The sequence below is a fragment of the Canis aureus genome, chromosome 11, assembly GCF_053574225.1.
Source record: "Canis aureus isolate CA01 chromosome 11, VMU_Caureus_v.1.0, whole genome shotgun sequence".
In the NCBI taxonomy this organism is placed as follows: Eukaryota; Metazoa; Chordata; class Mammalia; order Carnivora; family Canidae; genus Canis; species Canis aureus.
The window spans coordinates 40844035-40859083 of NC_135621.1; the positions used below are offsets into that span (position 1 = coordinate 40844035).

General features: G+C 49.3%; 1 protein-coding gene and 1 long non-coding RNA gene across 8 annotated transcripts in view; one reads left to right on the plus strand and one right to left on the minus strand.

The window, feature by feature from the left end:
• Positions 1-5739, minus strand: part of LOC144323919 (uncharacterized) — a 46559-nt gene extending 40820 nt beyond the window's left edge. The window contains exon 1 of the long non-coding RNA XR_013389265.1: positions 5324-5739. This is a non-coding gene — a long non-coding RNA (uncharacterized LOC144323919). The remainder of the gene's footprint in view (positions 1-5323) is intronic.
• Positions 1-15049, plus strand: part of FHL2 (four and a half LIM domains 2) — a 67926-nt gene that overhangs the window by 22622 nt on the left and 30255 nt on the right. The window contains exon 1 of one of the 7 annotated variants that reach the window (XM_077914894.1): positions 5408-5555. The exons of 2 other annotated variants lie outside the window; for them this stretch is intronic. In XM_077914894.1, the coding sequence (XP_077771020.1) occupies positions 5490-5555 (66 nt within the window). In that variant the 5' untranslated portion in view covers positions 5408-5489. Of the gene's footprint in view, positions 1-5407; positions 5556-8563; positions 8726-8781; positions 9185-9224; positions 9526-9909; positions 10064-15049 lie in introns of those variants that run through there. 4 more of the 7 variants (XM_077914899.1, XM_077914898.1, XM_077914897.1 and 1 more) reach the window with 4 other exon arrangements.

The following is a 15049-nucleotide window of genomic DNA, read 5'->3' on the forward strand; positions in this document are numbered from 1 at the left end:
CTCCCAGCTCCACCGGGGTGCACGTGGTCATCCCGGGGTCCCCACCACAGCCTGGTAGCCAGGCCGGGGATCCTGGTATTCCTCATCCTCTGGAATGTCCCTCAGTCTGGTTAACTTGGCCTTAAGCCAAGGAATGAGGCAGGAGTCGGCTTGTTCTGCCCAGGAGGCTCCTGCCCAGCTGTAGCTTTGTTACCTGCTCCCATGGAAAAGTGCAGCCATGTGCTTTTCCAGACTGACTCACCAGGCAGCTCTGGGACACCAGAGGAGTCCACCAGGGACCAGAGGCAGCTCCAGGGTGACTCTGGCATCCCCCTCTGCCTCCTCTCTCTGGGACCAGGAGGCTCGATAGGCATTTGAACAACAGCATCGCATTATCTACTGCGCATCATAAATAGTGGCAGACCGAATGGTGACTTCTGCTGGTCACACAATCACTTGAACAACTCTTGAACAAAATGTGCGATTTACCACTACCTCAGGAGCTGACCTAAGGAGCTGGTAAATGCCCTCTCCCTTCCCAGGTTTGCTCGCTTGCTGGGCTTATACTGCCGTGGCCTCACTTGGAACAGCTGAAGCTAAGTGTGCAGCTAGGTCATGGGGTAACTCTAGCTTCTTCCTCTGAAACCATTCCCAGCTTCCAGGGAATAGTAGCCAGGTACAGGCCCCTTACCTATTTCCCAGGTGGAAGGAAGCCTGCTTTACCATCTTTTTCTTCTTCTCTTCCTCATGTCTCTGTTTTCTTACAGACAGTGTCCCTTTGTTCTCATAGGGATGGTTCTTCCCAGCAGGCCTCTGGGGCCCCTTCTCTCTGTCCCAAAGCTTTGTTGCAGAGACATTGTCTTCTTTTGAGCCACAGTCTCCCTCTGCCCTCCCTGCCACCACCTCTCGCTGCCTCTGTGGCCCTCGGGGAGGTGCCCTGCATTACTGGGGGCTGCCACAGGCTCCCCCTGCCTCCCCTGCACCAGTGCTCTGTTCCCCTGCCACCCACACAACTCCCGCTAGAGTCTGAGACAGAAGAAATGAGTCTTCCAAAGACTACATCTAAATTCACATCCACCTCTTTCCTACATGAAAAAGTGCCACCGTATCAGCAGTCAAAAAAAGAAAAAAGAAAAGAAAGAAGAAAGAAAAGAAAAGAAAAGAAAAGAAAAGAAAAAAGAAAAAAGGAAAGAAAACATTTGTTGTAAGAATGATAATGAATGATAGCTTCCCTGAACTTTGCATTCCAGAGTCAGGGATGTCAAGTTTACATTCACTATCAGCCCGATTAGTTGTGCCCAGGCAAGGAGACTCAGTCCTCCCTCTGCCTACGCATGCCCCTTGCAAGGGAGCAAGAGACAACTGTCCAAAGTAAAGGAGCCCTCACGGCAAGCCCAACTGGCCGTGTGAAAGGCTACTTCTCACAAGTGGAAGCCGTGATTCTGCACGTACAGGATGCTGGTCCCACCTCGGCTGGGAGGTGTCCAATCCTACTGCCGGTGATGTGCAAGTCAAAGTTAGGACCGCAGGACTTGGAAATCCGCATACTTGTCTCTGGGAGTGTGGATGGCAACAGTAAGGGGGGCTTACGAATCTAGTCTACCTTTGGGAAGGATTATATCTCGAAAATATGAACCAATGGGGGCAGTACACACCAGTTTTTCTTTCTGAGTGACTTTTCCATGAGACAGTATGGTTAGAAAGCAATGAGCCGGGTGCTCCTATTTGGGCTCATTTCTGCAGCCTGCCAATCAAAAAGCCTGCTTCAGGGGTGAGGACGCTCCTCTTGAAAGCTATAGCAGAGCTGTTATCACTACATAGGCTGCAATTAGACCTGCTTGGACAAACGGCCTGCCCCACAGGCGGACTCAGCCGCAGCGGACAGAACCGTTACCCATTCTGGGAAATTACCCATTTCCCTGGGAGACAGAACCCTTGTTTTGTCCATTCCTGTTTGTATAGACAGACGGCCTTAAAGCACTTCCTAGCTAATCAAGCATGCCCCAACCACAGTTTTAAGACAAGGATTCACTGCATTTGGTTGCTGAAAGTGAAGGCTGTGCTTTCGTGTGCATGACCAGCTTAAGGTCATCCCTCAGAGAGCTGCTTTCTTCACAGTTGGGTCGGGCCCAGGCAGGAGGTGGCAGGGGCAGGTCAGGAGAAGCAGCCCCCTCCTCAGGAAGAGCCAGACACTTGGAGGCAGAAGGACCATCACAAGAGCGTCCACATGTTGACCCCCCACAGCCTGATTTCAGGGGCTCACAGTCCCCGTGGAAGATGCAGCTGGGGTCACTCCAGCGAATGCAGGGAGATCAGCTCCTGGCTCCCATCCACCGCTGCCCCAGAGGACAGGCCCTCCTCTTCGCTTTACTGCGAGTGCTCGAAAGTCAGATCCCCAAGCAAAGCTCAGATAATGGAACTACCCAAATGAGCAATGGGATTGATTTGTTTGGTTCAAGTAGGCCCAGATGAGCCCTTCTACGGCAGCCCTGCATTGGTTTAAGTATTTTCAGGATACCTGAATTGAATTCAGTAAATACTGCCCGAGTTGCAGAGAATACAAAAATGAATGCGTCCATCCCTTCCCATAGGGGCTCACCCTCTTTCCTTTGTTGTTATGAAGAAGGGAAAGATGAGACGGTATGGAATGGTCAAAAACATGGATGGGTACCGCAGGCCGCCTTTCCAGGGGAGATAGTCCCTCCGAGTTTCATGAGTTTGTCGGCAAAACAGAGAGCAGAAAGCGGTCTTTTCCCAGGGTGGAGGTGGAGCAGGTGGGAACCAAGAGACCGGGTGGGAAGGGGTCTCAAGGACCTCCTGACATAGGCGGGAAGCCCCTGTTCTCCTGACTTGATGACTTTCAAAAAAACCTCTTCAAAATAGAAACCCTCCAAGCCTTTCCCTCGTCTGCTTTCAGCCTGACCTGGAACCTCAAGGTAGCGGTGACGATACATGGAGATAGGCAGGCCACACAGGCAGGGTGGGAGACAAAGCCTCAAATGGTAACAAGGTCAGGGAGCCAGCTGTGGTAAGGGGATCTGCAGAGGAAAGCGTAATTTCAGATTTTTGAAAGGAAAGTAGGAAAAGACAGGACGAGGACAGGAGGGAAGAAAGAAGGAAGGAGAGAGAGAACCGGAGAGAGGGACAGAAGGAGAGAGGAAGGAAGGGAAAGGAAGAGGCATTCACTAAGTTTAAGGACAGCTAAGGAGGGATTTGGGTATCTGACAATGATTTGCCACTGGAGCCCCTCCATCCCTGCAGGAGGCGATGACTAATCTGGAACTGTTTCAGAGTCATTCCTCGGCATCTCTAACTGTGCAGAAGTATCCAAAAATATTTGTGCGGTTAGGATGGCCCAGAATCTGAAAAGATTCTTTGGGGGGCAAATAGGAACTGCCAGGATCCTCCCAAGGTCAGACATTTTAGGAAATCTTTTCCTGGTTTTCCAGCAGTCAAGGACCATTGCAAAGATGTAGGACAAAGCCTGGCTGTCCCAGAAAGCCCCATCGTGACTCCCAGGCCCAATGTTAAAGCACTCTCTGAAATAGGTGGAAGACAGCCCTCCAGCAACGTAAAACACAGCTCTCTGTCACACAAAAGTCACACAGCACGCTGCTCACAATCATTTCTGTGATAAGAGACGTTTTAGAAAATGCTCAGTGATTAACCATAAAAATAACTTGAAGAAGGACAAAATAATTTCAAATAAGCCTTTAAGGTGAGAAGAGAGGTCATCCTTTGTTTCAGAGGCTAAGAGGACACACCAAGGTCATGGGTGGCACACATCCAGCTCCAGTTCCACAGGAGCACCCAGGCTGGAGCCCAGTCCTTCCCTCCCTTCCTGGCAGCCCAGGCTCCCCCTAGCTAGACCACTGGATTTTTTGCTAATGATCCTGCTCAAAGTGGAAATAGTACATAAAGGACTTTGGTGGCAGGGAGAGCGGGCAGGGGATTTTAAAGTTGCAGCCCTGCCTCATAAAGTTAATCCACAAAGAATAATTGTGACTTCAGTGTGGTCCAAAATCAACATTCTGAGAAATAAGTGGGCACGAGATGCTCCCATTTCAGGAACTCCAGAACTGTCAGAGGCCCCCCAGAAAAGCGCTTCAGAGAATTTAGGGAAGCAAACATGGTTCATTCAAAATGGGATTTTGCTACGTTTGCGCGGACCTTGGGCATTTACACTTCTTTTACACGTGTTTTGGAAGAACGGATAGAGGAAAAAAGAATAAAACAGCAGAGAAGTGCTTCAGTTATTGCAGAAAAGGGCTGAAATCAGAGACAAAAAAGATCTCAAATAAGAAGCAAGCGTTTCCAGGGCCACATTAGAAATAGTTTTCATCTGAAACAGTCCAGCAACATTTCCTGATCCCCAACTGCCCTCTGAGCCTGACAGAAATGAACCGTAGTGTGAATGGTTTCATTTTATTGGCCATTAGGCTGCCAAATAGGATCTTTCTTAAATGACTTATCAAAGCCACAGTGGAAACTTGTATGAAATGCTATGAATCAGCTTTAACCAATGATAGCAAACTCAGAAAATCATGGAGTTGTTTGTGGATTTGGCCTGAAGTCAGACATGTTTTGAGGTTTTGAACACTGACTACTTGCATCTATTAAATCAGTTTGCAAAAAAGAGAGAACAAAGAAATGGGATACGGAAACCTCAGTCTTAAGGAAGAGCCAAGCTCCCCCCTAACCAGAGCATGGCAGGGTGGGAGGGAAGGGAAAAGAGTTTGCCTCTTCTGAAGCGCTGGGCTTTCCCTGAAATCCTTTTTTTTTTTTTTTTTTTTTTTTTTAGATTTTATTTATTTATTCATGAGAGACACAGAGAGAGAGGCAGAAACACAGGCAGAGGGCTAAGCAGGCTCTCTGTGGGGGGCCTGATGTGGGACTCGATCCCAGGACCCGGGATCATGACCTGAGCCAAAGGCTGACGCTCAGCCACTGAGCCACCCAGGCATCCCTTCCTTGAAAGTCTTAACAGGCAATGTTTGGGTGCCTACAAGAAGGAAGCTGTAACCAGACCAAATTCCTCTGGTTTGCTCCAGGGGACATGGGTACCAAGCTCAGGGGTACAGGCAGGAGAGCGCCCGGCCTGCATGGTCATCTTTGATAGAAGTATTCCTGCTCCATCCAGGCACATTGTGCTTTTAGAAAAAGTGAGCCCAGGAGTCTGAGCCAGTGTACTCAGGTGGTGCTGTGTCATGGGGAGGCATGCCCAGACCTGCGCCCCACCCCGCTCCCTTCCCCCGGAACATAGCAAGAGCTCAGGGCTTAAGGCCAGCTTTTATGATCTTAGACACTCACCCTCCAACCATCCGAGGAAATTAAGAATGATTACCTCTGAATCAAGGGCAAATCATCCAACAGCTTCCTGCCCAGGGTTTGAGAGGGCAGACTGCCCAGGAGACGTCCTGCTTCTGAAATGGGAGGAGTGCTATAAAAATCCTCATGGAAATGGTCAGTTAGGGTAAGGGACCTAGGGAGGGAGGTCTGAGCTTCCGCCCATGTTTTCACGTGTTCCTTTCTTCCCCATGCTGGTGAAGTCTCCTAGCACCTTCGAGGTGGCCCAGGTAAGGAGGAAACTCCGCCTGCTCCCCCTTACGGGGTCTACAGGCCTGACCACACTTCCAGAAGCTGTGCCTTCCTCTCTTGGCCTCTGGGAGGAGAGAATTAGGTTTCAGCATTTCTATCACTGAGACACAGGCTGTAAGCAGTTGCCTTCTAAGTTTTCTACTTTGTGCTTCCCTCCCATGAAGTACATGACAGAGTAAGTACTGCTTGTGATTGGATTGGAGAGTTCCAGAGCCCAGTCTGTGTTTAGAGTATCTGTTTCCACTCCCCCTCCCCCCTGAAACTAACATCTGGGTTTCTGGTAAATTACTGAGTCCAGAGTTGGAATCCCCAGGGAGTATTTTACCTTAAGGCACTGTTAGTCATCAGAATTACCTGGAGGGCTTGTTAAAACACGGGATGTTTTACTTCTAATCAGGTTCTGAGTGATCCCCGCGCTGCTGGTCCCAGATCATACTTTGGGACCACGGGCCACTGGGCGCAGCTTTCCCTTTCTTTCCCTGCTTCCTAGCTACCCCATCCCTGAAACTGCCCCCCATGAGAGAAGTCAGAGTGATGATACTGGCTGGTGAGGGAATTACAGAATTGTAATTAACAAGAGAAGCTTGAATTATTTGAATTACCTATCAGAGTTGCCTCTATGCCTTTCCCGGGAAATGTAATTCCTTAATTTCTTTTCTTCCACGAATTAAACTTTTATCCACAGCAGAGCATTTTTCTGTCAAAAAAGACAATCTTTTATCTTTACAATAACAACCTCAACTTCCTTCCTTCCTTCTGGTGAGAATTAGGTCTGTTTTCCTTCTTTTCTATTGAGATATAATGGACAAATAATATTATGTTAGTTTCAGATGCACGGCATGATGATTTGATAATTGTAGATACTGCTGATGATCTCCACAGTAAGTCTAGTTAACATCTACCACAGTTACATTTTTTTTTCTTGTGATGAGAGCTTTTCTGATCCACTCTCTTAGTAACTTTCAAATATACAATATTATTAGCTATAGTCACCATGCTGTCTATTACCTCCCCAGGACTCATTTATTTTATAACTGGAAAATTGTACCTTTTCACCACCTTTGCATTTCCCTCTTATTCTCAATTCATCTCCCCTTTACCGTCAAATAAAATACCATGAAATAAATGTCCATTTTTACTGAGGACCTACTATGTGCCAAGGACTCCACTAATACTGCTTAGTGATTTATAGGAGTCATCTCAAAGGATCTCCCCAACAATTTAGCAAAGTAATCTGTTATTCACCCATTTTACATATGAATAGATTGAGGGTTAGGGAGGTTTGGTGGTTGCCCAAGGCCACAGAACCTCAGTAAGTCCTAGGTAGGACAGGGATTCAAATCCAGACCTTGATCCAGAGATCAAGTTATATTGTCATAGCATTCTATTTTCTATAATATTCTATCTGCTATACTATAAAAGAATCAATTACAAAATGAAAGACTTGCCACATATTAAACAAGTCTTCTGTGATCCATCCATTCATTCAATATGTTTTAATTAAGGCACATACTGTGTGCCATCCCCTATAGTTAGGCCCTGCAAATACAACCGTAGAAAAGATAGAACCAAAAAAAAAAAAAAAGAAAAAAAAGAAAAGATAGAACCTTTCAAAAAACATTTTACCAGACTGTCTTATAAAAATTTATTTTATTATTTTTTTAAGATTTTATTTATTTATTTGAAAGAGTAAGCACAATCAGGGAAAGGGGCAGAGTGAGAGGAAGAGAGAATACTGGAGCAGATTCCCTGCTGAGAAACCCCATACGAGGTTTATCCCAGGACACCAAGATCAGGACCTGAGCCGAAGGCAGACAACCAATTGAGCCACCCAGGCACCCCCAAAATTTACTTTTAAAATAGTTTGTCCGTTGATTAAAATTGTTCCAGAAAGTACATACCATTCAACTCAGAATTATATTCCTCCTGCCTCTATTTCTAGCAAACCTCCTTGATTTTCTATAGTTAGTTTAACAAGTTTGTCTCGTGTTTGTCTTAAAGGAGCATGTGTTGCTTTAATTTTTAAAAATATTTTTATTTTTTAATGAATAATATATTTTTTATAGCACAAAATTTAGAAGAAACAAAAGTATATAGAGTAAAACTTAAGCTCCCTTCTATTCCTGGCCCCCACCTCCCCAGATCTCCCCAGAGGCAAACACTATTACATGCATACATTGTCTTCCTCCCTTTATTTCTTAACACAAATGGTTGCTTAATATCCACTTTTCTTTCCATGGACATAACTTGGAGATCATGCCAAATCAATAAATATAGCTACCTTGTTCTTTTCAACAGCTATATATAGAAATGACTCTAACATGTACCATACAATATTTAACTAGTCCCTGTTGATGAACATATGACATGGTCCAATATCTTACTATTATGAAGAATTCCACAAGGAGTACTGCTCTATGTGTATCAGTTTACACATGAGCAAGTCTATCTGTAAGATAATTTCCTGTAAGAGGAAACGTTGGGTCAAAGTCAAATGGTATGTGCATTTGTAATTTAAAAAATGTTCCATTACAGAATTTTTCAAGCATTACCAAAGGAAAGAGACTAGTATAATGAACCCCACACACCCACCACCCAACTTCCAGTTACTAATCCATGGCTGATACTATTTCATATATATATTGGCCGTATTCATTCCCACCTCAAATTATTTTGCAACGATTTCGGACATAATGTTATTTCATTGGTAAATATTCTGGCACTATTTCTGAAAGCTAAGGGCCTTAAGAATCTCTCTCTGTGTGTATCGTTTCAGTATCACACCTAAAATAAATTCATAATAATTTATTTATGTCATCCACTATCTTGTTAGTGTCACACTTCCCCAAATTGTCTCATGAGATTTTATTTTTGAAATAGTGTATTCTTTGTTTCAAAATCATTCAAGCCCATCTTATTCATTGCAGCTAGTTAAGTCTTTTCATTTTCCCCTCATCTTTCCCTTCCTCCCTCCCTCTCTCTCTCTCTCTCTCTCTGGGAGATGATTCTGTAACTTGCAACTCTACAGACAACACATCTAAATAACTGTCAGCGGGGAAGAGGCTTGTCTGCACACACTTCGCTCAAGATACTGGCCCGCTTTGCCTATCAGCGGGAATGCAGGTCTGGAACGCAAGCTTCTGTTCTGGTGAGAACCTGTCAGGTTCAGGGAGGAGTGGGGGAAGGCAGGCTGGCCTCACTGATGTGGCCAGTCTCAGCCCTCTGGAAGCTTGGTGGGAACAGGGGCATTTCCTGCCTGCAAGCTACTTGCAGGGCTTTGCCATCTGACAGACTCTAGGTCAAATCTCAGCTGGCATGATTATTCTCAGGAGGCCTGGAGCAAATCTCTCTGAGCTGAAATGTCCTCCCCATCAAACTGGGGTATTAATCCTTATCTTCAAGGGGTGAGGATCAAGCGATAGAACACGCAGAGCTACTGCTCAGGAAGGGTAGCTAATAGGACTCTCCAGTTCTGTGATTGCTTGATGGAGACCCACGGAGAGTCTGAAACAGCAGCAGACATGGAGCGTCAACCGGGAGAAGAGAACCCCACAGCTCTTCCTCCTCGGAGGCCCGCTGCCGGTTGAATGTAACACGCCTGCCCACGGTACCCTGCTCTCCCTCTGCCGTCCTCCCATCAGCTCCTCTTCCCTCGGCTGCTCGGCGGTTGGCCACCCCCTCCAGGGCAAACCCTTCCACCGTGACGCCCTTCCTGCAGGTTGAGGGGTGCCGGCCGTCCCCAGGACAGGGCTGGGCTTTCGGGGCGGGCGGCGCTCCCTCCAGCTCACCTTTGTTTCCTCGCCCCGGAGGAGCAGCCGAGCAGAGCGTCCCTCCGGCCCCTCGCCCCCGCCTGGCGGAACAAAGAACCTGGCGCCGCCCGGGCCGCGGCCCTCTGCTAGGCTCCCCCGACGCGGGGACCCGTCTGCGCCAGAAGCCCAGGACGCCCAGGTGCGGGTACACCCCAGGCTGGCCTCCGGCGGGCCGCACCGACCCGTGGCCCCGTGCGCACCCCGCACCCCCTCCTCGGGCTCCCGCTGCCGTCGCGTTCCCCGGACCCGGGCGGGGAGGCCCCTGCCTCTGCGCCCCGAAGGGGGAGACCCGAGCGCGGCCCTGGCCCCCCACTCGGCCCTTTGAGCCTGCCCCGGAGCGCCGGTGACCCCGCGCGCTTGAGACCGGGGACCGCGGGCCGAAGCACACAAAGAGAGTCGGGGTCCGCGCGCCCCGGGCCGCGGGAGGCCGCCGGGACCCCCTCCCCCGCGCCCCCGCGCCCCCGCGCCCCCGCGCCCCCGCGCCCCCGCGCAGCTGCCCGCGCGCAGAGCCCGCGTGGCCGGCCCCCGGGAGGCGTGCGTCTCCTTATATGGTCAAATGACACGGCGGGGGTTCTCTCGGGCGGGAGCCGCTCGCTCCACCCGGTCGGCCGCCCGCCGCAGCCCGGGACTCCGCCGCCGCCCCCGCCGCCCGCCGCGTCCCCAGAGCCCGCGCCGCGGTGAGTGCCCCCCGCCCGCGCCGCCGGCGGCGACCCCACACCTCGGGGGGCGGGGGCGGAGACCTGGGGGGACACCCGGGGAGGGGGCGCAGATGCGGGGGAGACCCCGGAGAGGGGGGCCGAGCCGAGGGGGAGACCCGGGCAGAGGGGGCAGAACCGTGGGGATACCCGGGAGGGGGAGCCAGGCATCGGGCCTCGGACGTGCCAGACGGGAGAGAGATGCGGGGCAGACCCGGGACGCAGAGGCTGAACCTTGGAGACCGGGCGGGAAGAGGGGGGAGTAGCTGCGGGCTGACCCCGGGGACAGGGGAGCAGAAGCCTGGGCAAACCCGGGGAGAGGGGAGAGTAGCTGCGGGGTGACCCCGGGACAGGGGGGCAGAAGCCTGGGCAGCCCCGGGGACAGGGGGGAGTAGCTGCGGGGTGACCCCGGGACAGGGGGGCAGAAGCCTGGGCAGCCCCGGGGACAGGGGGGAGTAGCTGCGGGGTGACCCCGGGACAGGGGGGCAGAAGCCTGGGCAGCCCCGGGGACAGGGGGGAGTAGCTGTGGGGTGACCCCAGGAGAGGGGAGCAGAAGCCTGGGCAAACCCGGGTAGAGGGGAGAGTAGCTGCGGGGTGACCCCGGGGACAGGGGGGCAGAAGCCTGGGCAAACCCGGGGAGACGGGGGAGTAGCTGCGGGGTGACCCCGGGGACAGGGGCGCAGAAGCCTGAGCAGCCCCGGGGACAGGGGGGAGTAGCTGTGGGGTGACCCCAGGAGAGGGGAGCAGAAGCCTGGGCAAACCCGGGTAGAGGGGAGAGTAGCTGCGGGGTGACCCCGGGGACAGGGGGGCAGAAGCCTGGCAAACCCGGGTAGAGGGGGGAGTAGCTGCGGGGTGACCCCGGGGACAGGGGGGCAGAAGCCTGGGCAAACCCGGGGAGAAGGGGGAGTAGCTGCGGGGTGACCCCGGGACTGGCAGACTAAAGGGGAGCAGAACTATGAGGACACCTGGGCGAGGGAGGGGAGCCGAGCCTTGGGGGACCCGGGCAGAGGGGCGCCGAATGGTGAGGAGAGCGGGGCTGGGGTGCGCTGTAGGCGCGGGAGGGAAGCCCGCAGGCGTCGCAGCCCTGGCCAGGGTCGCCGCCGGTGGGAGCAGGGCCACCGCCACCCACGGGAGAGCCCGGCACTGCGAGCCACTCGTCCAGCTGGCGGGCGCGCTGCCTGCCACCGCCGGTGGGGGTGTCCCGGGCACTTCCCTTCAGTCCAAAGACGTGGAGCTCGGGAGGCAGCCTCAGGCATTGATTTGTGTGGAACTTAAAAGACTGAACTATCAGATTTTAAAATCTGGGCTTATTTTAAACTAGAAAAATTCTGATCTTAAGCTATGCTCGTATGATATTTTAGCATACCTGAAATCTTGGAAAGAAAGTGTTGAATGTCCTTTCGTATTTAAATCAAGAATCAATCATGCTTATTTTCAGATCCCAGTCTGGGTTTCCATTGGAGCTAGCCTAACCCAGGCTAAATGAAATGTATCCGGCTGCCCTACATGATGTGCTCCTATGGTGTGCACTCCCCTGCATTTATTTCCGGAGGTAGTAAATCAGGGCTGGGGCTTATAATCAAAAGAACTGTGTTGGGAACACAAGGCCATATACTTCTTGCAGCTTTGGCTTTAGCTCTGCTTACCTGTGTTTTCTAATAATATGTTAGCGGGGGAAGCTCTGATACCCTGAAGGTGATTTACACCAAACAACATTTGAGGCAAGTCTTAGAAATACAGGGATTTCTAGCCTGACATTTAAACTTCCATAGAATCAGACTCAAGGGAGAACATTTCATTGTACATTTATGTAAAAATTTTTTTCATAGTGTTTTCCTCTGAATTTGTTCACTCTGAATTTTTAAAGATTATCAGTTAATATATTTGACCCTGGAATGACGTGGCGGTTAGGGGTGCAGCCCCCCCCCCCCACGCAGCTGAATATCCAAATATAACTTTTTACTCCCCAGAAATTAAATTACTGTTGACTGGAAGCCTTACTGATTGCATAAAGTTAGTCAAGACAAATTTCGTATGTATCATACACTGTATTTTTACAATAAAGTAAGGTAGAGAAAACATTTAGAAAATCATAAGAGAAAATACATTCACGGTGCTGTATTTATGCAAAAAAAATCTACATATAGAGCATGGTTCAAACCCATGTTGTTCAAGGGCCAAGTATATACAGAATTGAATTCATTAGCATGCCATCCTTTACACTGTTTTAACACAGTAGCATATTAATAAGGCCTAAATTGGCTTATTATAGATCAGGCTTTGTTCTAGGCACTGCCATTCAGTCTCATTTAATCTTCATAAATATGCTATATGACAGGTGTGAAAGGGCAGCCCAGTGGCGTAGCAGTTTAGTGCCACCTTTGGCTCAGGGTGTGTTCCTGGAGTCCCAGGATCCAGTCCCATGTTGCACTCCCTGCATGGAGCCTGCTTCTCCCTCTACCTGTGTCTCTGCCTCTCTCTCTCTCTCTGTGTCTCTCATGAATAAATAAATAAAATCTTAAAAAAAAAAAAAAAGACAGGTGTGAGAGACCAGTGGGCATGCCTGGCTAGAGCAAGACTGCTTTACATCACACTCCTCAACTTGAGCTGTACAATCTTCACTAAGTCACCTCATCTCTGAGTACCCCAGTTTCTTCAGCTGGGAGACAGGGAGGTGATCGTGGCCTGATTGAAGGGTTGTTGTCAAGCCTGCACGTCATAAGTAGTATCCATATTGATACCATCCTTGACTTGGCAGAGAAACTAAAGCACAGTGAGATCAAAATAACTTTTATTCCAGATGTTCCAGCCAGTAAATGGTGACCCTTTGATCTGACCTCAGGCAGCTCAACTGTAGAGCCTGAGTTCTAATCACTAAAGTGCTGGGGGCATACCTGAATGTTTCCATGAGGCCTTCTGCTGCCTCGTTTGACTCACTATTGCTTGTGAAACCACTTCCGGTACTGAAAGAAATCTGAGTGGTGGACAAACAAAGCCCTATAGGTATTGAAAAATAATTAGGCTAGACATCAGGAGGCCCGGGTTGTTGTTGTTCTTCTTCTTCTTCTTAAGATTTATTTATTTATTTATTTGAGAGAGAGAGAGAGAGAGAGAGAGAGAGAGAGAGAAAGAATGTGCAGGAGGAGGGGCAAAGAGAAAAAAAGGAGAGAATCTTAAGCCGTCTCCCCACTGAGCAAGGACGTGGGGTTGATCTTGTGACCCATGAGATCATGACCTGAGACAAAATCAGGATGCTTAACAGATTGAGCCACCTGGGTGCCCTAGGAGGCCTGGGTTCTGTTCCTGTTCTGCACCTAAGGATGCATTACCCAGCCTCTGAGGCTAGGGCTGCTTCATTTGTCAACAAGAGGGCTGGAGTAGGCAAGCTTCTCTTTGCCGCAGATGCCACGAGATACAAAGTTCCTTGAGCTTGAATGAACAAAAAGAGATATTGAATACTTCCTGTGTCGTTTTATTATGAGAATTCTATCAAAGCCCATTTATCATGTGGACTTCTACTGAGAAGCCACTTCCTGAACATGACCACCTGGATCAAAATGCCCAGGCTCTTCTCTAGAAGACCAAGAGCTTGGTCTTCCAGGAGAACAAGCTGGCATAGTGACTTTGGGGTGAATCACCAGGTGCCTCTGTTGTCCTGAATTGTGGACTTTTACTTTGGCCCCTTTGTTGGCTGATTCTTTGTCAGCTTGACTGGGCCACAGGATGTCTAGATAATTGTTCAGACATTACTTCTGGGTAGGTTTATCTGTGAGGGTGTTTCTGAATGAGACTAATATTTGAATCTGTAGACTGAGTGAAGCAGATTGCTCTTCCCAATATGGGTGGGCCTCATCCAATCAGTTGAAGACCTGAACATAAAGGCTAAGTGGGAATTCCTCTTGCCTGACTCTTGAGACCCAGACTGAAGAGAAGACTAAGTAAGAGGGTACTCTACCTGCCTGACTGCAGAGCTGGGACATTGGTCCTTTTCAGCCTTTAAGCTCAAACTCAGCTCTCCTTGAGTCTTGGGCCCAATGACTCTTTTTTTTTAAGATTTTATTTATTTATTCATGAGAGACACACAGAAAGAGAGAGAGAGGGGTAGAGACACAGGCAGAGGGTGAAGCAGGCTCCATGCAGGGAGCCCGATGTGGGACTCAATCCCAGGGCCCGAAGATCCTCTGCCCTGGGCCAAAGGCAGGTGCTAAACTGCTGAGCCACCCAGGGATCCCCAGGCCCAATGACTTTTGAACTGTAATTTACACCATTGACTCCCCTGGTTCTCAGACCTTCTACAGATCTTGGGACTTCTTAGCTTCCATAATAGTGTGAATCAGTGCCTTGTAACAAATCTCTTTACCTATGTGGTGTATACATGTATATTATAGACATATAATATGTATGTGTGTATATATATGTGTATATATCCTGTTGGTTTTGTTTCTCTGGAGAACCTAATACAACTCTTTAATAACTTTGCTTAAAAATTCTTCCACCAGTGGGGCACCCGAGTGGCTCAGTCAGGTGTCTGATTCTTGGTTTCAATTCAGGTCATGATCTCAGGGTCATGAGATCAAGCCCCATGTCAGGCTCCACATTCAGTGGGGAGTCTGCTTGAGATTCTCTGCCTCTGCCCCTGACTCGTTTGCTCTCTTGCTCTTTCTCTCATGAATAAATAAATAAATAAATAAATAAATAAATAAAATCTTAAAAAAAATTCTCCCATAAGCCATCACTCATGTTGTTTAAAGATTCCATGACTACCTTGCTACTGGTGGTGTGAATTTTCTTTTTGCTGTAAAATATGGCCCCCCTCCTGGAGATCTAAGGAAAGATCTGGGGCGGGATCTGATGTCTCAACCTTTAGTTCAGTTCTCCTGAGTTATTTGCACACCTAGTCTGAACTTGGACATCATGTGTCATCACACTTGTCCTCGGCTTTTGTAATTCGTATGTTCACAACCCTGA